The sequence below is a fragment of the Bufo bufo genome, chromosome 6 (assembly GCF_905171765.1).
Source record: "Bufo bufo chromosome 6, aBufBuf1.1, whole genome shotgun sequence".
NCBI lineage: Eukaryota > Metazoa > Chordata > Amphibia > Anura > Bufonidae > Bufo > Bufo bufo.
In genome coordinates, this window is record NC_053394.1 from 180113105 (window position 1) to 180138418 (window position 25314).

Sequence of the window (25314 nt, forward strand, 5' to 3'; positions counted from 1 at the left end):
CATCCTCGTTTTGTTTTTTTTTATAATTCCTAAATGCTATCTTTTTGTTTTTAATGATTTTGGCCACTTCTGCTGAGTACCACAGTGGTCTCTTCCTTTTTTTGCTTTTACTGACAAGCCTAATGCAATTTTCTGTTGCCTTCAATAGTGCCACTTTTAAGTAGTCCCATTTCTCCTGGACTCCAATGAAACTGTTCCAGTCTGATAGGGACTTGTATACCACTAATCTAATTTTAGAAAAGTCTGTTTTTCTAAAATCTAAAACTTTTGTTTTTGTGTGGTGTGACTCAGTCACTGTACTTATAGTAAACCACACTGACTGGTGATCACTAGATCCCAAGCTTTCCCCTACAGTAATATCAGATACCAAATTCCCATTTGTGAATACTAAATCTAAAATGGCCTCCTTCCGGGTTGGCTCCTCCACTACTTGCTGTAGAGATAATCCCAGTAGGGAATTTAGAATATCTGTACTCCTGGCAGAACTAGCTATTTTGGTTTTCCAGTTTACATCTGGAAGATTGAAGTCTCCCATAATGATAACTTCCCCCTTCAATGTCATTTTAGCTATTTCCTCAACTAGTAGATCATCTAATTCTTTGACTTGGCTAGGTGGTCTATATATCACACCTACACGAGTTGCCTTATGATTATCAAGCTGCACGGTAACCCAAACTGACTCTAAATTGTTCTCACTAACTTGTATCAAATTAGATTTAAGCCAGTGCAGTAGGACTTCATCCTCAGAGTCATCTGCCATGGTGAAACCAAGACCCAAACCGCAATACTACGATGTGAGCAAAGCCAATGAATCCAACAAAACTCAGTACACTGGAAACACTGCAGAAAATGTCTACCAAACACTCAGATGACCAGCATATATACGTGTATCCTGGGTGGGGATAGTAAAATCACACAATTTCCTCCTTCCGTTTTTTTTGCGGTCCACAAAAAACCCCAAAAAACGGAAGACACACGGAAACACAACAGACGTAATTTGCGGAAAGACGGAACGGATGCGGAAGCACAATGGAAACTAACAACGGCTCCGAGATTTGCGGACAGCAAAACACATACGGTCGTGTGCATGTAGCCTTAGACTGTGAATCCCATCAAGCCTACTGTTACTTCCCTCTCTTTACTTGTCTAAAGAACTCCCACAATGTATGCGTATGGATTGTGCTTAATGCTGAGGCACGGTGGAGACTTTTAGAATTTTTTTTAATCTTTATGATTGGCCTTAAGAGTTTTTCTGTCATTTTCATGTTAATATTAACAGGATTAAAATTTAGGTATAAAAAATGTACAACATACAACAGGATACTTGTGATGACACATAGTAGGCGTTTATAGATCTTCTCATAGAGTTTCTGTCATGTGAGTTTTCTCGTGTTTGACAAGATTCGCCTTGTGCATAAAACATTTGCCACATTCTGAGCAGGAAAATGGCCTCTGCTTTGAGTGCGTCACCTGATGCCTCATAAGAATGGCTTTATTGGTAAAATATTTCCCGCAGTATGAGCAAAAGTATGGCCTTTCCCCTGTGTGGATCTTCTGATGCTCCAGGAGATTACCCTTCTGTGTAAAGCATTTCCCACACTCCGAACAGGGAAAAGGTTTTTCACCAGTGTGAACGATCCGGTGTTTAACAAGAACCGATTTATGTCCAAAACATTTCCCACACTCAGAGCATGAAAACGGCTTTTCTCCTGTGTGACTTTTCTGGTGCCTCACAAGAATAGTCTTGTTGGTGAAACACTTCCCACAAACAGGACATGAAAATAACCTTTCTCCTGTGTGCATCCTCTGATGGTCTAGAAGATTTGCTTTCCTTACAAAACACTTCCCACAGTCTGAACAAGAATATGGCTTTTCACAGGTGTGAGTTTTCTTATGTTCAACTAGGGTAGATTTACGGGCAAAAGATTTACTACAAACGGTACATGAAAATGGCTTCTCTCCCATGTGAATTATCTGATGTCTAATAAGAGAAGACTTCTTTGTAAATCCTTTTCCACATTCAGGGCAAGAAAATGGCCTTTCTTCCTCGGTTTTGTCCTGTTGCAACGTAACTATAAAAGAATATTCGTCCCTTAGAGGAATATATTTTTGCTCAGATATATACGTGGCACTAGAGAAAGAAATTCCACATCCAGGTGGTGTAGTATTTTGGATGGTGACAGTTTTGCTAGGTGAACCCTGGAGGATGTTATCTTCCACTGTATGTGTACAAAGTAACATATGACTTTCCTCATGGGTGTCATTTCTGCAGTCATATCCATCTGTTGGAATGTTGGAAAGGAAAACGTGAATATAGAAATATTTTACATTTAATGAGTTTACTTAAAGGGGTTGTGCAAGAACGGGGGAGGTTTTGGCAAACCCCCCTGCACCCTTGGTCGGACCTGTCAAGGGAAGCTTACTTACCTGCTTGCCAGAGCTAGCTTCCAGCTCCTTCTTCTTCCTGCCTACTTACAATGCTCTGCTGGGCTGCTTTGCTGTAAACATCCGGTTTGACATTGCTGTAGCCAGTGACAGAGAATGGATCCCCTTGCGTCAAGTGACCATTTGTCATGACGTTAGGGGAGCCGGCTGGTTACTGCTACGACCAGTGATTGACTGCAGGTGATGTCAAACCGGATGTTTACAGAAAGGTAGTCCGGCGGAGCATTGCAGGCCTGCAGGAGAAAGAGTGTGGAGCTAGCGTTGGAGAAGGGCGTTGTCAACCCCTATTCTTGCACAACGCCTTTCAGCTATGCAATTTTAACTGCCTACAGTATCTCAATCATGAGCTTATGGGGCTCTGGAAGCTGTTCTTGTTGCGCTATTCTAACTAGTCAATGTGCTGACAATGCACTTTTACTCTTCTTCTCTCTGCATGGAAATGGAAATGAGTCTGTTCAAATCAAGGAGGCAGGCGTTTTATTCCTCCAAGTCAGGGTTTCCCCATCCGCCCCTGCATCAGGCAGGGAACGTTTTCACCAGGTCTCATTAGATCCCACACAGGACCTATCATCCAAGTTAAAGGAGGGGGGCAGGCAAACCTTGACTTGGAGGAGTAACTTGAACAGATTGGACAGACAATTCATTTCAATACAGTGAGAAGAAGATTAAAAGTGCATTTTCTGTGCATTTACTAGTTAGAATACCACAAGAGCTAACTCCTGAGCCCCATAAGCACATGAATAAAGTAATGTGGGCAGCTAAAATTGCATATTAGAGATTTTAGGTTCCCTTTAAGACAACTTAATAATACATACAAAATCTATAGCTACATGTAGCTTATCAATGTCATTATGGGTGGTGTAAGCTCCTGAGTTCACATACAGCTTACCAAATGAAAAGGTAAATAGTCAGTACGTGGCTAATAGGACACAATGATATAATGTGAGAAGAATAGGCATAAAATATGAACTTATGGTTTCTGAATAGACATTTGGTAGAATAAGAAGATGATTTAGGTCTTACCTGGACTGATATCTGCAGGAGTTTCCTCCTCTGTACATAGTTGGACAATCCTCTGATAATTCTCTTTCTTATTCCCATTCGGGCAAATTCTACCATTTGTAGCATTCATATATTCATCCTCAATAAAGCAGACAGAATAACACTCAAAAATAAAGTCCAATATTAGCTCCAAAATTCTACTCATCATGGGTTCAACAATGCAAAATACTTGGCCTAACTCTCAGGGGCCTGTGTAAAATGCCTTAAAGGGCTTCTGTCACCCCCCAAAACTCATTTTTCATTTTTGGGCATATTAAAATCCTTATTGTACGACTATTCAATATATAGGGCTCTTACCCCTCCTCCAGTTGATTGACAGGGCCAGCGAGCGCTCTCCTCCTCCGGCTGGCCCTGTCAGCATTTCAAATCCCGCGCTTGCGCCTTACGTGTCTTCATTCGGCGCAGGCGATCTGAGAGAAGGACGCTCGCTTCCTCAGCACTCCATCAGTGCGCCTGCGCCGATGACATTGCCTCTAAGGGTCCATTCACACGTCCGTTGTTTCTTTCCTGATCTGTTCCGTTTTTTGCGGAACAGATCTGGACCCATTCATTTTCAATGGGTCCTGAAAAAAAACGGACAGCTCAATGTCTGATTTTTTTTCAGGACCCATTGAAAATGAATGGGTCCAGATCTGGTCCAGATCTGTTCCGCAAAAAACGGAACAGATCAGGAAAGAAACAACGGACGTGTGAATGGACCCTAAACCCGAAAGAGAAGACGTCATCGGCGCAGGCACACTGAGGAAGCGAGCGTCCTTCTCTCAGAGCGCCTGCGCCGAATGAAGACACGTAAGGCGCAGGCACGAGATTTGAATTGCAGACAGGGCCAGCCGGAGGAGGAGAGCGCTCGCTGGCCCTGTCAATTAACTGGAAGAGGGGGTGTTTTTTTAAAAGGAGGATACGGCGGCTACCAGCAAGTAGACGCCCTACTTGCTGGTAGTGAAGTAATTTGCATATTTTAAAAGCTCGATTTTTAATGAAACGAAGCCACAGAACAAGGTAAGAGCCCTATATAGGGAATAGTCGTACAATAAGGATTTTAATATGCCCAAAAATGAAAAAAGATTTGGGGGGGGGTGACAGAAGACCTTTAAATATATTTATTTTACTGAACACTACTGTGTCTACCTACTTAACAACTCCATTTGCTTAAAAGCTTATTTGAGTAGTCCTAAAGCTAGTTTCACACTAACTGTAAATTCTTCCAGCAGAAAAACAGCCTGTTGGAAGATATTTTATCCGGCATAGCCAGAAGAGGGCGGAGCACCGCCAAGCCCCATTGAATATAATGGGTCTTGGCGGGGATCCGGCCTGTTTACGGCAGTTATGCCGAGATTCGGCAAGAGAAATACAGATGCTGGAAACAAGCCAGATCCCTGCCGAGTCCCATTATAGTCAATGGGCTCCAGTGGGGTCACATTGTATCTGGCCATGCCAGATATGATGTCTTCTGGCAAGAGGTTCCTCTGCTGGAACAGCCTGCTGGAATAATTTACCGCCAGTGTGAAACTAGCCTAACTAACATGTTCTGCAAGTTGAACTCAGGTTTAGAAAAAATGAAAAACAGTGATATAAACCGAAACAATAAATGAAAGACCCTTCCATCCATTATTTGAGATGGAGTGGTCTAACTGTAATAGATGTATGCTGCTGTTCATGTGTGTACAGGTCTTTCATAGCTCACACCAATACATTTCTGTTTCTTTTTGCTACATGGTAATTCTGAGCTTTCAGATACTATGCCATTATGCAATGTCCTGTTACTTTGAAACTAGGACTAACGTTTCAGATGTTGGGAAATTAGGAGGATAGATTCCATTAGATTCTAGATTTATCTATTCTAGAGGATAAATTGTGAGGAACCAATATTTTTCTACTACAGTTTTGCTTAATACGACCTGTTCATTTCCACGTACCTTGTCACTCTGTGGGACATTGGTATTTTGCCCAGGGAGATCTTGTTCATAAAGAGGACTGGGGCATCTAAGGGATCCATCTGCAGAAAGGACAGATTATAACCGAATACATTACATACATCTTTGTGGATCACATCTTATGTGATCTCTACAGGTTACAAATCCAATCATACTATCTTCTATATGTTCTGGAAACCTAGTATGTCTTTTATAGGTTACTAGACAGTTTACTCACTCACAACAGACAGAAGTACTTCAGTGCAATGTGATTTGGGGATTGAACAGGGAAACAATGAATCCTTCACCTGTTTTGATAATGAGTGGTATTCCCTCCTCCTCAAACTTCTGACCACAACTTCCCAATATTTCTTCTTTCTCTGTAACTTCAACCTTAATGTCAATTAAGTCTTCACCCTACGCAGCATGCAACCAAGAAACTTAGTAAGTTTACTCAGTAAAATTACCAGAGCTCTGAGATATAAATAAAGAAACCCACAAAGTTGACCTGAATATAATTGTGAGATGCTGAGAATGTAGAGACAACTGTAATGCCATATTATACAGTACAGATGAAGGTGATTTAAAGGCTATGTACTCCTTTGGGGGAAATGTTTTTTTATTATTGCATTATACTTATTTTAAAGGGGTTGTCCGGGTTCAGAGCTGAACCCTGACATACCTCCATTTTCACCCCGGCAGCCCCCCTGACTTGAGCATCGGAGCAGTTCATGCTCTGATGCTCTCCTTTGCCCTGCGCTACATCGTGCAGGGCAAAGGCATTTTTTGGAGATCAGGTGAAGTACCGGGGCTCTCCATGGGGCTGCCAGGAAGCCCGGTGACATCACCGGCACTGATGGGCGGGATTTAGCGCTGCCCTAGCCAGTAAAGCAGCTAGGGCAGCACTATAGCCTGCCCATCAGAGCAGGTGTCGTCACCGAACACACTGCCGGTGACGTCACACTGCCCGGCAGTGTGTTATTGAAAACAAAAGAGACCTTGCCCTGCACGATTTAGCATCTCATGCTCCAATGCTAGCCTCAGGGGGGCTGCCTGGGTGAAAATAAGGTTATGTCCGGTTCAGCTCTGAACTCGGACAACCCCTTTAAGCAGGGGCGTAACTAGAAGTGACTGGGCCCCACAGCAAATATTTGTAAGGGCCCCTCCAGCGCGCTTCGCACCTCCCTCCTCCTGTGTAAACCCCACTCCTTTGGCACAGTGTAGCGGTATACTGTATATTGTGTGGCACAGTGGATGCTATATGTGTATAACATAAACATATTTCATATGAAAACTTACAGTTACTTGACCCTTGGGGATCTCGGACACCACTTCAACACTTGGCCGGGGGCTCGGCGGAGCTGATGTTGTGCTTTATCCTAATGAGAAAGATTTCATAATAAGGATTTGCAGAAGGGGCAGAGGGATAGCAGAGCAGGGAGAGGCTGGTGCTGCTACTCGGCGGTCATACCATGGGGCAGTAATAAAGCCCACTATAATGCCCCCCCCCAGTAGTAATAATTCTCCTTATAATGTGACAGTGCAAAAATACCCCCTTGTAATGCCCCCAGTTAAGCTAATGTCCCCATAGTGCCCCCATAATGTCCCAATATAAAATACCCCTATATAGTGCCCCCAGTAAATTCCCCCATAGTGCTCCTCTCCCCCCTTCCTGCTAGTGCCCCCCATAATGTACCAGTATAAAATGCCCCATATATAGTGCTCCAGTAGATGCCCCTCAGTGGGTTGGCTGCCGGCCTAGTGTCCCCCATAATGCCCCCCAATAATGTGCCAGTAAGTGTCCCCATAGATGCCCCCCATCATGTGCCAGTATCAAGTGCCTCTCTCCTCCCCCCCACATGTCCCAGTATCATAGTGCCATCTCCCCCCCCCAATGTGCCAGTATCAAGTGCTTCTCTCCTTCCCACCCCCCATGTGCCAGTATCAGTGCCAAACCACCCCCACATGCCAGTATCAAGTGCCTCTCTCCCCCCCATGTCCCAGTATCATAGTGCCATCTCCCCCCCCACAAAAAAAGTGCCAGTATCAAGTGCCTCTCTCCCCCCCCATGTGCCAGTATCATGTGCCAACCCCTCTCCCCCCCCATGTGCCAGTATCAGGTGCCTCTCTCCCCCCCCATGTGCCAGTATCAGGTGCCAACCCCCCTCCCCCCCAGGTGCCAGTATCAGGTGCCTCTCCCCCCCATGTGCCAGTATCAGGTGCCAACCCCCCCTCCCCCCCCAGGTGTCAGTATCAAGTGCCTCTCTCCTCCCCCCCCATGTCCCAGTATCATAGTGCCATCTCCCCCCCCACAAAAAAAGTGCCAGTATCAAGTGCCTCTCCCCCCCCATGTGCCAGTATCAGGTGCCAAACCCCCCCCAGGTGCCAGTATCAGGTGCCAACCCCCCCCAGGTGCCAGTATCAGGTGCCAACCCCCCTTCCCCCATGTGCCAGTATCAAGTGCCTCCCGCTCCCCCCATGGCAGTAACAGTCGGGTATTAAAAAAAAAAAAATAAACACTTCTACTTACATCCATGTCAGCGATGCGATGCAGCCTCTTCCTGTGTCCCGCCCTGTATGTCCATATATGGAGTCAGTGCTTGTATTTCAGAAAAGTTTCTGCTGGGATTCAAACCCACGACCTTCTGTATCAGAGGCAAAGCACTTAACCACAAGACCATAAGAGCTGCCTTGCTGCTGACTGAAAAAATATGAGACTTCTACTGTTATAGCTGGCTAAGTGTACATCTATACACATGACAGCTGCTCATATATAGAGATATAGCAGTGCTGGGACAGCTGTCATATACAGATATAGCAGTGCTGGGTGTGTTGGGGAAGCTGTCATGTGTATAGATGTACACTTAGCCAGCTATAACAGTAGAAGTCTCATATTTTTTTCAATCAGTTGCAATGCAGCCTTTATGGCTGTGTGGGTAAGTGCTTTGCCTCTGATACACTGATACATTGGAGGTTGTGGGTTCGGATCCCAGACACATCAGGAGACAGTAAGATTAGATCACATTAGCGAGGGGGCCTGGTCAGCCGCTGCTACTGTGAAGGGGCCCTGACCATTAAGACAAGAATCGATATTTAACTAACTTGAAAATTAACTGTCACACACGCTGCCGGGGCGCCGGGCCCCCTTGGCAGCCTGGGCCCCTGCTTCCCCGGTAGTTACGCCACTGCCTTTAAGCTAAAAATATTTTTTTTCAATTGGTCTTTATTAACAATATGAAATCCTGTGTACAGAGCTGACATGCTCTACTAGCTGCCTGTGGATTTTTTGTCCTTTCCGTCATCTGAGGAGCAGACAGACTTCTTATCTGTGTTCTCTCACATTATAAACACTCATTATAGCTCAATCCTTATCTTACTGATAAGAATGTGGCTTAAAGAGGACCTTTTACCAGGATACATGTATTGAAATAGTTATATTACCTTACAGTGCGCCCCCCCCCCCCCCCTTTCGTCTGCTGTGGTCCCCGTTTGTTTTGGCGCCTCATATGCTAATGAGGCGATTCGGTTCAACTAGGCGGTGACTTGAATTTCTCCTCCCTGGCTGCGAGCGCATCCTATCAGAGCGCCCCGCTCTTAGCCAGGGAGAAGGAGCTCAAGTTCTCACGAGAATCGCAGCTCCTTCACCCGCAAGAACTTGAGCTCCTTCTCCCTGGCTAAGAGCGGGGCACTCTAATTGGATGCATTCGGAGAAGATAACCGCTCCCAGGACAAATTCAAGTCCCCGCCCAGTTGAACCGAATCACCTCATTAGCATATGAGGCACCAAAACAAACGGGGACCACAGCGGACGAAAGGGGGGGCTCCTTTGAGAAAAAAAAAAAGCGGAAAGACATCACTGGGGGGGCCGCACTGTAAGGTAATAAAACTATTTCAATAGTTTAATAGGATACATGTATTGAAATAGTTATATTACCTTACAGTGCGGCCCCCAGTCTTTCCGCTTTTTATTTTTTTCAAAGGACCCCCCCTTTCGTCCGCTGTGGTCCCCATTTGTTTTGGCGCCTCATATGCTAATGAGGCAATTTGGTTCAACTGGGCGGGGACTTGAATTTGTCGTGGGCGCGGTTATCTTCTCCGAGTGCATCCAATCAGAGCGCCCCGCTCTTAGCGAGGGAGAAGGAGCTCAAGTTCCCGCGGGAGAAGGAGCTGCGATTCTCGCGAGAACTTGAGCTCCTTCTTCCTGGCTAAGAGCGGGGCACTCTGATTGGATGCGCTCGCAGCCAGGGAGAAGATAACCGCGCCCAGGAGAAATTCAAGTCACCGCCTAGTTGAACCGAATCACCTCATTAGCATATGAGGCGCCAAAACAAATGGGGACCACAGCGGACGAAAGGGGGGGTCCTTTGAAAAAAATAAAAAGCGGAAAGACTGGGGGCCGCACTGTAAGGTAATATAACTATTTCAATACATGTATCCTGGTGAAGGGTCCTCTTTAAATAAGTGCTGATGACCTCTCAGTAGTTTTGAAATAAGGGTAATTAGATGAGGGCACAAAGTGAAAGTAATTTGAAAAAATTTGACTCCAAAGGTGTACATAGCCATTAAGTCTTACTAAAAGGGATTTATAAGAAACCCTGAGAAAAAGGCAGCATTAGACCCGAAACATGTTCTTTTGATGAGACTATTCAAATAAACTGGTTATTATTTAACCTCTAAATCTCCTGGTGATCTTATGTGCCTGGTAAATGTTTTTCCCTGGAGCTTCACCAATCAGTTTGACTTTTCTACTAAGGCTAGTTTCACACTAGATCCGGCAGGCAAGTTACTGCATCGCCGTTCAGCCCCATTCACTATAATGGGGACCCAGCAAATATGCAGAGAATTGGGCAGACGAAAACTGCTATGAGTCGGTGTCAGTTGGCATCCAGACATCCTACCAGAGATGTTTAACGATAGTGTGAGACTAGCCTAACCCATACAATTGTACTATACTATAATCCAGACAATCCCTAGGTGTTACTGTGTTACCTCTCCAGTCAGCAGCTGAATAATCTTGTTGGTGAGCTCCAAGATCTCTTGTTCATTGTTTTTATCTTGGTTTGGTCTCTGGGTCCTGTTCCATCGTAATAACATATGAGCATTACTGCTGGGAAACAGTCGCTCACCAGATTGCTGTTGTACAACACAATATTCCTGTGCATTAAAGCGAAAAAAGGAAAAGCCGTCATGGGAGTGCAATAGTCAATAGTTTTAGGGCCTCAACTTATTAATATAGAGATGAATCCCTCACCTCTCCAGTCAACAAATAGATTATATCCACTGTGAGATTCAATATCGTTCTAATCATGTGACTCTTGTCCATCCTCGGGACTTTAACAATGGACAGTGATCCTGGAGGAGGTGGTCACCTGTCAGCAGAATGGAAACAGATTTATTTACAAGAAGCGCTCTGACCCACGCCGTGATACAATGCAGTTACACAGTAAATAGATTTGGTTAATCTCCAACAGTCAAATCTGTATGACCTGAAAAGACTTCGCGATCCAACCTAGATTTCACACGTATTCAAGAGCTGTGACCAGGACCAAAAGTAAAAGCCTGGTAGCCAATGAGAAACATGATGCAGCTTTGCATATAGACCTGATAAAGACTATTCTTTCATTTTTGTGCACAGCTCCTATATAGAGCTTTTGATTTCTATTTTTTGGCTGGCCACTATATATTACTAGCTGCACACGTGCTGGGAACAGAACATGCATGCAGCTAGTTATAAGCATGATTAAACCATCATCACCAATGTCTAAATATTAGGGATCGACCGATTATCGGTTTGGCCGATATTATCGGCCGATATTGAGGTTTTTGAACGTTATCGGTATCGGCATCTATTTTGCCGATATACCGATAACGTATTGGGAACACAGAACGCGCTGCTCTCAGCGCGTTCTGTGTTCCCTCCGCAGCACAGGGGAGAAGGAAGCAGTGTCTCCTCCCCCTGTGCTGCTGCTGCCGCCAATGACAGAAGAGAAGACAAGAGGAGGGGAGGGGCTGTGGCCGCTGCGCCACCAATGAAGATAAGCCTTTCATTCATTCATATACAGGAGGCGGGAGCTGGCTGCAGAATCACATAGCCGGCTCCCGACCTCTATGAGCGATAGCTGCGACCCGCGGTAGTTAACTCCTCAGGTGCCGCGGATCGCAGCTACCGCTCATAGAGGTCGGGAGCCGGCTATGTGATTCTGCAGCCAGCTCCCGCCTCCTGTATATGAATGATTGAGAGACTTATCTTCATTGGTGGCGCAGTGCGCCCCCCCAAGCCCCCCAGTATTAATCATTGGTGGCGCAGTGCGCCCCCCACCCCAATCCCGGCCAATAGTAAAAACATTGGTGGCGCAGTGCGCCCCCCCACCCAGTATTACTCATTGGTGGCAGTGGCCACAGGGTCCCCTCTCCCCTGCTCCTCCGATCGGAGCCCCAGCAGTGTAAGCCTGGGGCTCCGATCGGTTACCATTGCAGCCAGGACGCTATTGAAGCCCTGCCTGCCATGTTCAGCTCCTTGCTGCTGTGTGCACTATGCACAGAGCAGCAGGGACAGTGTGAGATCCTATTCACCCTGATAGAGCTCTATCAGGGGGAATAGGACAAGGGTTCTAGTCCCTAAGGGGGCTAAAAGTTAGTAAAAAAAAAATACACATTAACAATAAACAAAAAAAATACACATTAACAATAAACATATTAATTTTCAGCAGATTTGTGTAGGAATTTTTTTTTTTTTCAAAAATGAAAATTCCCAGAATATCGGTATAAATTATCGGCTATCGGCCTGAAAGTTCACAAATTATCGGTATCGGTCCTAAAAAATCAATATCGGTCGATCCCTACTAAATATAACTAATTCAGGTTTACATGCAGGTCTGCTCACCTGACTCCCAGAGCTGCACTCTCAAAATAGCCGCTGATGGAGAGTCCCATCCGACAGCAGCCTCCAATCACTTACACTAGGTACAGACAGGGGACTAGCGCATGCGCTGTCCGTCCCCAAGGTAAGTGAATGGAGGCCGCTGAGGGATGGAACCCTCCATCAGCAAACCCCATTAAACCAGTGAAGATCAGCATTGATGGTTTAATAATGCTTATTTCACTATGTTCAGCTAGTAGTAAATAGTGATCACCCCCTTTAACAGACCTTTTGAAATCGGATTCTGTTGTCCTAACCAAATCCCATCTGTTTTCACTAGCATTTGGTAGGTAAGTAAGAGCAAATATGACTACACTAGATTTGTTTGTAGTCTTCGGGGTGCCCCTGAAGAGGCCAACGAGTTGGAAGGTCTGCCAGTCTGCAGTCGGTACAATCTGTATTTATCATGTGAACATTTTTGTGCATGCTTTTATATATACATCTTAGGTATATTCTTTACTACCATATATGGACTATATAATTGATAATAATCCTTAGATGTGTGTTATACTAGTATATAATTTTGAAAATATGGGATTGCTTTAAATCAACTAGCATGTCAATTCTAATATTATTGTACTTCTTGCAGTCCATTTGTCTCTTGGATGCTGCTTCCCCCTTTTATATTTATGAACTCTATTAATTGTGTATATATTTTTTATATATTTATGGTTGGTGCATTATTAATAGGTTAGTGTACTATATTGTATGTGTACCTACAGTACAGACCAAAGTTAGGACACACCTTTTCATTCAGAGTTTTCTTTATTTTCATGACTATGAAGACATCAAAACTATGAATTAACACATGTGGAATTATATACATAACAAACAAGTGTGAAACAACTGAAAATATGTCATATTCTAGGTTCTTCAAAGTAGCCACCTTTTGATTTGATTACTGCTTTGCACATTCTTGGCATTCTCTTGATGAGCTTCAAGAGGTAGTCCCCTGAAATGGTTTTCACTTCACAGGTGTGCCCTGTCAGGTTTAATAAGTGGGATTTCTTGCCTTATAAATGGGGTTGGGACCATCAGTTGAGTTGAGGAGTCGTCAGGTGGATACACAGCTGATAGTCCTACTGAATAGACTGTTAGAATTTGTATTATGGCAAGAAAAAAGCAGCTAAGTAAAGAAAAACGAGTGGCCATCATTACTTTAAGAAATGAAGGTCAGTCAGTCAGCCGAAAAATTGGGAAAACTTTGAAAGTAAGGGCTATTTGACCATGAAGGAGAGTGATGGGGTGCTGCGCCAGATGACCTGGCCTCCACAGTCACCGGACCTGAACCCAATCGAGATGGTTTGGGGTGAGCTGGACCGCAGAGTGAAGGCAAAAGGGCCAACAAGTGCTAAGCATCTCTGGGAACTCCTTCAAGACTGTTGGAAGACCATTTCAGGGGACTACCTCTTGAAGCTCATCAAGAGAATGCCAAGCAGTAATCAAAGCAAAAGGTGGCTACTTTGAAGAACCTAGAATATGACATATTTTCAGTTGTTTCACACTTGTTTGTTATGTATATAATTTCACATGTGTTAATTCATAGTTTTGATGCCTTCATAGTCATGAAAATAAAGAAAACTCTTTGAATGAGAAGGTGTGTCCAAACTTTTGGTCTGTACTGTACTTGTTTATTGTACTGATGCCCACTTCTTTGGTTGGTTATATAATGGGATCTGGTAGAGATGCAGCCATTTTTTATTCCTTTCGGCCGGACAAAAATCGTTCCATGCCGTTTTTGTCAGGGTAAAAACCACTACTTATGCCGGAAAATGGCCAGATCCCATTATAGTCAATGGAGTACAGTTGTGAATGGCAGTATCTGGCTAGGCTGGATCCGGAGCACTGTTGGATCAGTTAAGCGGAGATATGCACCTAACCTTACATGGAAAGTCTGCATCTGAGCTGTAGACACAATAGGACACTTTTAATGAAGACTAGTTACAATGTTGCATTTGTTTTTATTTCTGACACACTGGAATAATACACACTAAATTGATTTAGAACACTTTATGTAATGGGGAAAAGACACACGTGCTTTTGGGCACCCTTAACCTTTTTTGGCAGATCACAAGTGGGTACTCACTTAAGGAGTTGTTTAGGTTCAGAGCTGAACCCGGAAATATCCCATTCTAACCCCCACTCAGCCTCCCTGATATGAGCATCGGAGCATTTCTTGCTGCAATGCTCTCCCTTGCCCTGTGCTGAATCTTGCAGGGAAAGGACTTTATCTGGAGATCTGGTGACGTAACGGGCTCTCCATGGGCAGTTTTAATGCGATTTGCACGCACGTGATAAAAAACTAAATGTTGGTACCCAGACCCGACCCCGGACTTCTTCACTGAAGTTCGGGTTTGGGGTCGGTGTTCTGTAGATTTTATTATTTTCCTTTATAACATGGTTATAATGGAAAATAATAGCATTATTTAACCCCTTCCCGACATTTGACGTACTGTTACGTCATGGGAACCACTGAGTTCCCGCGATTTGACGTAATAGTACGTCATAGTGATCGCGCGCGCACCGATCATTGCAGGGGCCCGGCAGTCCGTGGTTAGCTGGGCGCCTGCTGTATCCGCCGGCATCGCTGTAAAAGCCGATGCCGGTGGATTAACCCCTTCCGCGCTGACCGCGACATAGAAGAGGTTTGTAATAGAAAGACCAGCACTCCGTAATTCCAATGATGAAGAAAAAGCTTTCTTTATTCGTCACCCATATGTGACGCGCGTTTCGACACTAATCTGTGTCTTTATCAAAGTACAGGTGATAACAGCTCAAAACAATATACAAATGGCACCATTTAAATACAATTCAAATAACCCGCCTCCTAGCCACGTAAGTGATCACATGGTCGGGGGCGGACTAAACCGCCCCCAGCCATGTGACCAGTCACGGGGCCAGAGCGTCATACTGCTACGCAACCAGTCCAAACAAAACTCAATCTAGCCATGAGTGGAGTACGGTAAGACATGTATCTAACCCATGTACTATTATCTATCAGAACAATTTTTGATCCTTTATACATCTGATTTCAACAATTTATAAGTACCGATACATTAGAATTAAACCGTCTCCTCATCATGTAGAAGATCATATGATCACGGAAGTAACAATCCCGGTCACATGATTTGTCACATGACACAATATTGCTACGTCACCGATCCAAAAAATGTTGGATCTCACAGAAGATAGATTGGGGTGCAGTATTGAGAGATCCATGCTATGTTCAAACATGTTTCAGAGAACTGAGATATCAACATTTGGTTACAGAACAACAGCATGCATAAATACAAAGTAACAATCCACAATTATCCGTTCCACACATTGAATCAGAGGAAACTACTCAGTGAGTATTCCTTATTGAGGCCTTTGGGGGCAAGCGTCTCAAGTCGATGGATCCAATATGCTTCACGCTGGTGGAGCATCTGGATCCGATTTCCTCCACGTCGAGGTAAGGTCACTTCTTCTAAAATTTGAAAACGCAATTGTGAGATGCGGTGATTTTTTTCTTTGAAATGCTGGGGAATAGGTAGCAAGGTGTTTTCTTTCCTAATTGTAGACTTATGTTTTGCTACCCGGTCCTTCATACGCATTGTCGTCTCTCCAACATAGCACAACCCACAGGGACATTTAAGTAAATAAATCACGAAACTGCTGTCGCATGTGAAATGACCCCGAATGGGGATTTGTTGTCCTGTCTGTGGGTGTGCTATGTTGGAGCCTTTAATCACATTAGAGCAATGAATACAGTTAAGGCAGGGAAATGTTCCCTTCCTAACTGTAGAGAAAGTGAGCTGTCGCTGAAGCATCCTGTCACTTCCTACGTCCGCCCGGACAATCATGTCTCTAATGTTTTTATTCCGCTTATAGCACATCATGGGGCGGTCCCTAAATTCCTGAATTGTGGGGTATGATTTTTGTAAAATATTCCAGTTTTTATAGATGACAGCCTTGACTCGGTCCATCCAAGGATGGTATTTTACAACTAGTGGTATTCTCTGTCCTTTGTCTTTCTTTTCTAATGACTCTGTGGGATTTCCTATTTTATCTCGCTGTTCATGTAATAGACAGAGTCATTTCCCGTAACCTAAGATCACGTGTGTCCTGATCCATAACAATATTCGCCACTCTTCTATATTGTGAGTATGGCAAGGATTTTTTTACAGTTGATGGGTGATTACTATGGAATGACAAGAGACTATTTCTGTCAGTTTTCTTGACATATAAGTCAGTGGTAATCCTGTTGTCAATTCCCCTAATCACCCATGTGTCGAGGAAGGAGACACGTTGTGAATCTTGGTGCAGGGTAAATTTCAGCTCTGGTCTTACATTGTTGATGTAGTCCACAAAGGTCATCAGGGTCTCAATGCTGCACCGCCATACGCAAAAAACATCATCTATGAAACGTTTCCAAAATATGCAATGATTCTGATATAGCTCACTTGGGTAAATATATTCTCTCTCAAAGTGTGCCATATAACAGTTTGCGTATGGCGGTGCAGCATTGGACCCCATCGCGGTCCCACACCGCTGCTGGAAAAAAGTGTCCTGAAATAAAAAGTAGTTGCGACGTAAGACAATGGACAGTAAAGAAAGAAAAAACTTTTTTTCTTGTGCCGTGTACAGGCTGTCATCTAATAACACCTGGACAGATTCCAGACCTTTTTCATGAGTTATGCTCGTATATAAGCTGCAGACGTCTAGAGTGACCAGGATGCAATCATGTGACAGCTCAATTTCTCGTACTGTCTCCAGAAAATGTTGTGTGTCCCTAAGGTAGGAAGGGGCCTTTTTGGTAAGAGGAGTCAACACTTTGTCCAGAAATATTGCAGGGGGAGATAGGACTGAATCCGTGGCTGCGACAATGGGGCGACCCGGAGGCTTGTCCAGGGATTTATGCACTTTCGGAAGAGGTTTGTGTCAGGTGAACGATCGCATTGAGTCGCCGCACTGCTGTAGCGGGGACCCGATGCGACACACGGCAGCCCGATGCCGTGCAGAGGCTGCCCAATGCCTTGCACGGCATCGGGAACTGCCTTCTACGGGAGCCGTGGAGATCCAGCCTCCAGGCTGGGTCTCCTAGGCAACCTGTTAGTGTATGACTCAGTGTCATACACTAACAGGCAATGCATTACAATACAGATGTATTGTAATGCATTGCAGAGGGGATCAGACCCCCAAAAGTGAATGTCATAAAGTAAAGTGAAAAAAATGTGTTTTTAATAAAATTAATAAAATTAATAAAAGTAAAAAAAGAATAAAAATGCCCCTTTCCCCTTATTTTATAATAAAAAAACAAAACCCAGACAACTATTAGGTATCGCCGCGTCCGTAATGACCGGCTCTATAAATATATCACCTGATCCACCCTGTCAGGATAAACACCATTAAAAAAAAAAAACTGTAAAAAAAAAGCAATTTTTGGCACCTTACATCACAAAAAGTGCAACACCAAGCGATCAAAAAGGCATATGCCCCCCAAAATGGTATCAATAAAACCGTCACCTCATCCCACAAAAAATGAGCCCCTACCTAAGACAATCACCCAAAAAATAAAAAACTATAGCTCTCAGAACATGGAGACACTAAAACATCATTTTTTTTGTTTCAAAACTGCTATTATTGTGCTAAAGTGAAATACATTAAAAAAAATATACATATTAGGTATCACCACGTCCGTAACAAACAGCTCTATAAAAATATCACATGACCTAACCACTCAGGTGAATACCGTAAAAAAAAAAATAAAAAAAAAAGCAATTTTTGTCACATTACATCACAAATATTGCAACAGCAAGTGATCAAAAAGGTGTATGCCCCCCAAAATAGTACCAATCAGACCGTCACCTCATCCCGCAAAAAATTAGACCCTACCTAAGAGAATCGGTCTAAAAATAAAAAAAAGCTATGGCTCTCAGACTATGGAGACACTAAAATATGATTATTTTTTGCTTCAAAACTGCTATTATTGTGCTAAAGTGAAAAAAGTATACATACTAGGTATCGCCACGTCCGTAACAAACAGCTCTATACAAATATCACATGACCTAACCACTCAGATGAACGCCGTAAAAAAAAATAATAATAACTGCAAAAAAAAAAGCAATTTTTGTCACATTACATCACAAATATTGCAAAAGCAAGTGATCAAAAAGGCGTATGCCCCCCAAAATAGTACAAATCAGACAGTCACCTCATCCCGCAAAAAATGAGACCCTACCTAAGAGAATCGGTCAAAAAATAAAAAAAGCTATGGCTCTCAGACTATGAGACACTAAAATATCATTATTTCGGTTAAAAAAATTCTATTATTGTGTAAAACTTAAATAAATAAGAAAAAGTAGACATATTAGGTATTGCCACGTGCGTAACGATCTGCTCTATAAAAAAGTCACATGACCTAATCTCTCAGGTAAACACTGTAAAAATAAAAAATTAAAACTGTGCCAAAACATTCATTTTTTTGTTACCTTGCCTCACAAAAAATGTAATATAGAGCAATAAAAAAATCATATGTACCCCAAAATAGTACCAACAAAACTGGCACCTTATCCCGTAGTTTCCAAAATGTGGTCACTTTTCTGAGTTTCTACTGTAGGGGTGCATCAGGGGGGCTTCAAATGGGACATGGCATCTAAAAACCAGTTCAGCTAAATTTGCCTTCCAAAAACCATATGGCGTTCCTTTCCTTCTGCGCCCTGCCGTGTGCCCGTACAGCAGTTTACGATCCCATGTGGGGTGCTTCTGTAAACCGCAGAATCAGGGTAATAAATATTGAGTTTTATTTGGCTGTTAACCCTTGCTTTGCTGCTGGAAAAAAATGGATTAAAATGTAAAATCTGCCAAAAAAGTGAAATTATGAAATTTCATCTCCATTTTCCATCAATTCTTGTGGAACACCTAAAGGGTTAAGAAAGTTTGTAAAATCAGTTTTGTATACCTTGAGGGGTGTAGTTTCTAAAATGGGGTCATTTTTGGGGGGTTTCTATTATGTAAGCCTCACAAAGTGACTTCAGAGCTGAACTGGTCCTTGAAAAGTGGGTTTTGGAAATTTTCCGAAAAATTTCAAGATTTGCTTCTATACTTCTAAGCCTTCTAACGTCCCCGAAAAATAAAATGTCATTTTCAAAATCCAAACATGAAGTAGGCATATGGGGAATGTAAAGTAATAACTATTTTTGAAGGTATTACTATCTATTATAAAAGTAGAAATTGAAATTTAGAAATTTGCTAATTTTTCAAAACTTTTGGCAAATTTGGTATTTTTTTTATGAATAAAAATGTTTTTTTTTTACTTATTTTTACCAGTGTCATGAAGTACAATATGTGACGAGAAAACCATCTCAGAATGGCCTGTATAAGTAAAAGCGTTTTAAAGTTATCACCACATAAAGTGACACTGTTCAGATTTGCAAAAAATGGCCTGGGCAGGAAGGTGAAAACAGGCCCGGGGTTGAAGGGGTTAATACAGAATGCTAAGTAAAATGTCCATTAAGGGTTAAAAAAATAATAAAAAGATTACAGCGTGGTGAGTGCGATGACGTCAGCGCAGGTCCTTTTACAGGTCCTGCAAGAAGAAGAAAGAAGTCGATAATGGGTGCGCGATAAAGTGGATGAGGGGAGTAATTTTTATTTTTTTAACCCTTAATGGACATTTTACTTAGCATTCTGTATTAAAGAATGCTATTATTTTCCATTATAACCATGTTAGAATGGAAAATAATAAAGTAAATGGACTTTAATGGGGTCCCGGGGCTCATCTCATCATCTCCTAGCAACCATGCGTGAAAATTGTACTGCATCCGCACTTGCTTGCGATTTTCACGCAGCCCCATTCACTTCTATTGGGGCATGCGTTGCGTGAAAAACGCAGAATATAGAACATGCCGCGATTTTCACGCAACGCACAAGTGATGCGTGAAAAACATTGCTCATGTGCACAGCCCCATTGAAGTGAATGGGTCCGGATTCAGTGCGGGTGCAATGCGTTCACGTTACACATTGGACCCGCGCGGAAAACTCACCCCGTGAGAAAGGGGCCTGAAGGTTTGGTTTAGGGACAGGATCCTACTAAACACTAGATAAGACCATGGAAAAGTCCACTATTTAGATCCCACAAAACACGAATATAGGAACCCCATGAAATATCAGCACAGGAGTATCACAATTAGCCTAAAATCGTTGTCAATAAAGTTTAACTATTTGGTGACAAGGGGATTCCATCCTCCACACCAGCGATGACAAGCAGTCTCCTGTATTACCCATAAAGCTGCAGTCAGGTGACTCAGAACCTTGCATTCATCATCTGTCCAGGCCGATCTCACCTGCACCCAGTTACGGGTTGGGCCCCTCTTGTATTTCTGACCCAAACACAAGTTTGCGATGGATGCCTTCCTCCCTGCCACGTGACGATATTATACACCCAGCTGTTTATTTTTTTTATTACTGGTATCTACTTCCGCATACTGCTGTCAAAGACTACAAGAAAATGGCGGCTGAGGTGAGGACGGAGTTAGTGACTAGAAAAGAATTGCTCTTGGTAGGTATGATATCAGAGGAAGAGGCGGGGTCTCATCGGCTAGTGGGCGGGGCCTCACAATTGACAACCTTCAGAGCAGGTTGGTGGAGAGCTGCAGGTACTGGAGGTTGGCAAGTGGATAGGAAGAATGATTTCTTTTTCGCTTGGGGCAGGTGGCTGAAGGGAGGGTAGTGATGCTTTTACATGGGACTGTATTTTGGAGGGGCTGAGAGTGGGGGAGTGATTTTTAAATTGGAGGGGAAGGATGATTTTTACATGGGACTGTATTTTATGGGGGCTGAAGGTGGTGGGTGATACTTTTTACATGAGACTGTATGTTGGAAGGGGCTGAAGGCTGTTAGTGATGGTATATACATGGGACTGTATATTGGAGACTATGGGACTAGGACTATGGGAGTGTATGGTGGGCTGAAGGCTGTTAGTGATGGTATATACATGGGACTGTATATTGGAGACTATGGGACTGGGACTGTGGGAGTGTATGGTGGGGCTGAAGGCTGTTAGTGATGGTATATACATAGGACTGTATATTGGAGACTATGGGACTAGGACTATGGGAGTGTATGGTGGGCTGAAGGCTGTTAGTGATGGTATATACATGGGACTGTATATTGGAGACTATGGGACTGGGACTGTGGGAGTGTATGGTGGGGCTGAAGGCTGTTAGTGATGGTATATACATAGGACTGTATATTGGAGACTATGGGACTAGGACTATGGGAGTGTATGGTGGGCTGAAGGCAGGAGTGGTGTTTTTTTTTTTTTTTTTTTACATAGGACTGTATGTTGCTCGGATCTGAAGAGGTTAGTGGTGAAGGTAAGGTTGAGTGATACACCGGCATCTACAATATACCGTGGTATTAAAATATGGTGATATCACCATTTCTTAACTACCACAGTATTTTAGTGATGTCAGGCTTGCTTCTGCCATAATTCAGATGAATGAGATTATGGTGTTTGGTTATTTTTTTTTTTTTTTTTATATATTTATATGGCACTACTGGGGAAAATATCAGGTGGCGGATGTGAGAGCATTATATATGGGGGCATTATACAAGAGGGGGAGAGCATTATATATATATATATATATATATATATATATATCATTACACTACAGGGGGAGAGCATTATAGAATCAGAGGCATTATAATACAGGGGGAGCATTATATATAAAGGGGCATCATACTACAAGGAGAGAATATACATTATATATACTACTGCTGCAGGGGAGAATTATACTATTGAAGCACTATTGGAGGAGATCATTATATTTACTACCACTACAAGGGGGTGAGAATACCATTATACTATGGTGGCATTATAATACAGGCCAGACAACTACAGGAGACATTATAATTTTGGAGGCACTACAGGGAGACATAATACAGGCCAGGGCACTACAGGGGGAACGTTATACGTACTGGCACTATAGGGGACATTATAATACAGGGTACACTAAAGGGGGTCATTATAACCAAAGAGTCTACCATGGCTGTTTAAATATTGGGGCTTCTACAGGGGGCATTATAACTACTGAGGACACTATGGGGTTTTTATTACTACTGGAGGCTTTAATGGGGTGGCTCATAGAGTGGTTTTATTACTGCTTGGGGCGCTATAGGAGGGCCTTAATGTCCTATGGGGGCATTATTAATATTGGGGGTACTGTGGAGGGTTTATTATTGGGCACAATATGGAGGGAAATGATACTAATGGGGGAACGATTACTATTGAAGAAAGTCTGTGTGTTATTGAGGGGGGGGGGCTATCTGTTTAGCAATATTATTTCTGCAGTATAGTGTTTGTGGGTATCGGGAAGCAGAGCAAGACAGTATTGGGGGTAGCAGCAGGATGACAGTGTTGGGGCATGAGGAGGGGGAGGATGATGGAAAAGTGAGGAATCTAAGTCTGCCAAACTCTGTGGAGACGAGACGCAGCTAGATAAAGTTATCATGGTGGTTTGATCTCCGAATGGAGAAGATGAGGAAAGAGGACGTCAACATCAGAGGAGATTTTAGAGGCACAGTGCCTTGCAAAAGTATTCACCCCCTTGACTTTTTTCATATTTTGGTGCCTCACAACCTGGAATTAACGTAGATTATTTGAGAATTTGCATCATTTAATTTACAGAACATGCCCACAACTTTGAAGATTTTTAATTTTTTTACTGTGAAGCAAACAACAAATAGGACAAATAACAATGTGCTTAACTATTCACTCCCCTAAAGTCAATATTTTAGTTTAGTTTTTAAAATATTTTATTGTGAAAACACAAAAATGTCATCTTCATACATACTTGAGATATCTTATAGTGTGCATATGCACACAGCAAATAGGAGTCTGACATATACATTGACACATTAAAGCGACAATTTTATAGAACAATAGGAACAAAGTAAACTACAGAGATGACTTCCTAGCCGTTGTATAGTAAACCATCTTTGATCTACCTCCAAAACATCTTTGGTAGTATATTAACCACTTCCCGCCACGCTAACGCCGAAAGGCGTCATTGCTGCGGCGCTCCCAGGTCACTCTAACGCCGATTGGCGTCATCTCGCGTGAGCCGAGATTTCCTGTGAACGCGCGCACACTCACAGGATCGGAAGGTAAGCGAGTGGATCTTCAGCCTGCCAGCGGCGATCGTTCGCTGGCAGGCTGTAGATGCGATTATTTTTTTTTTTAACCCCTAACAGGTATATTAGACGCTGTTTTGATAACAGCAAAAGGGACCACCAGAGGACCAGGTAGCAGGTATATTAGAATATACCTGCTACCTGGTCCTCTGGTGGTCCCTTTTGCTTGGATCGACCACCAGAGGACACAGGCAGCTCAGTAATAAGTAGCACCAAACACCACTACACTACACCCCCCCCCTGTCACTTATTAACCCCTGATCACCCCATATAGACTCCCTGATCACCCCCCTGTCATTGATCACCCCCTTGTAAGGCTCCATTCAGACGTCCGTATGATTGTTACGTATTTACTGATACATAGATCGGATCCGCAAAACGCATACGGACGTCTGAATGGAGCCTTACAGGGGGGTGATCAATGACGGGGGTGATCACCCCATATAGGCTCCCTGATCACCCCCCCTGTCATTGATCACCCCCCTGTCATTGATCACCCCCCTGTAAGGCTCCATTCAGACGTCCGTATGATTTTTACGGATCCACTGATACATGGATCGGATCCGCAAAACACATACGGACATCTGAATGGAGCCTTACAGGGGGGTGATCACCCCATATAGACTCCCTGATCACCCCCCTGTCATTGATCACCCCCCTGTAAGGCTCCATTCAGATGTCCGTATGTGTTTTGCGGATCCGATCCATGTATCCGTGGATCCGTAAAAAACATACGGACGTCTGAATGGAGCCTTACAGGGGGGTGATCAATGACAGGGGGGTTATCACCCCATATAGACTCCCTGATCACCCCCCTGTCATTGATCACCCCCCTGTAAGGCTCCATTCAGATGTCCGTATGTGTTTTGCGGATCCGATCCATGTATCCGTGGATCCGTAAAAAACATACGGATGTCTGAATGGAGCCTTACAGGGGGGGTGATCACCCCATATAGACTCCCTGATCACCCCCCTGTCATTGATGACCCCCCTGTAAGGCTCCATTCAGATGTCCGTATGTGTTTTGCGGATTCGATCCATGTATCCGTGGATCCGTAAAAAATATACGGACGTCTGAATGGAGCCTTACAGGGGGGGGGTGATCAATGACAGGGGGGTGATCACCGATCACCCCATATAGACTGCCTGATCACCCCCCTGTCATTGATCACCCCCCTGTCATTGATCACCCCCCTGTAAGGCTCCATTCAGAATTTTTTTTGGCCCAAGTTAGCGGAAATTTAATTTTTTTTTTTTTCTTACAAAGTCTCATATTCCACTAACTTGTGTCAAAAAATAAAATCTCACATGAACTCACCATACCCCTCACAGAATCCAAATGCGTAATTTTTTTTTTAGACATTTATATTCCAGACTTCTTCTCACGCTTTAGGGCCCTTAAAATGCCAGGGCAGTATAAATACCCCACATGTGACCCCATTTCGGAAAGTAGACACCCCAAGGTATTCGCTGAGGGGCATATTGAGTCCATGAAAGATTGAAATTTTTGTCCCAAGTTAGCGGAAAGGGAGACTTTGTGAGAAAAAACAAAAAAAGATCAATTTCCGCTAACTTGTGGCAAAAAAAAAAAAATTCTATGAACTCGCCATGCCCCTCATTGAATACCTTGGGGTGTCTTCTTTCCAAAATGGGATCACATGTGGGGTATTTATACTGCCCTGGCATTTTAGGGGCCCTAAAGCGTGAGAAGAAGTCTGGGATCAAAATGTCTAAAAATGCCCTCCTAAAAGGAATGTGGGCCCCTTTGCGCATCTAGGCTGCAAAAAAGTGTCACACATC

General features: G+C 43.4%; 1 protein-coding gene across 1 annotated transcript; it reads right to left on the reverse strand.

Annotated features, from left to right (window-relative positions):
* Window positions 1–718: 718 nt before the first annotated feature.
* LOC121005159 (oocyte zinc finger protein XlCOF8.4-like) lies at window positions 719–20741 on the reverse strand. The gene is made up of 8 exons (XM_040437727.1): window positions 20601–20741; window positions 10672–10789; window positions 10410–10574; window positions 5729–5837; window positions 5424–5503; window positions 3469–3586; window positions 1246–2282; window positions 719–1211 (listed from the first exon to the last, which is right to left on the reverse strand). The coding sequence occupies exons 2-7, from the start codon at window positions 10741–10743 to the stop codon at window positions 1360–1362; spliced, it is 1467 nt and encodes a 488-aa protein (XP_040293661.1). The 5' UTR covers window positions 10744–10789; window positions 20601–20741; the 3' UTR covers window positions 719–1211; window positions 1246–1359.
* Between the last annotated feature and the right edge of the window lie 4573 nt (window positions 20742–25314).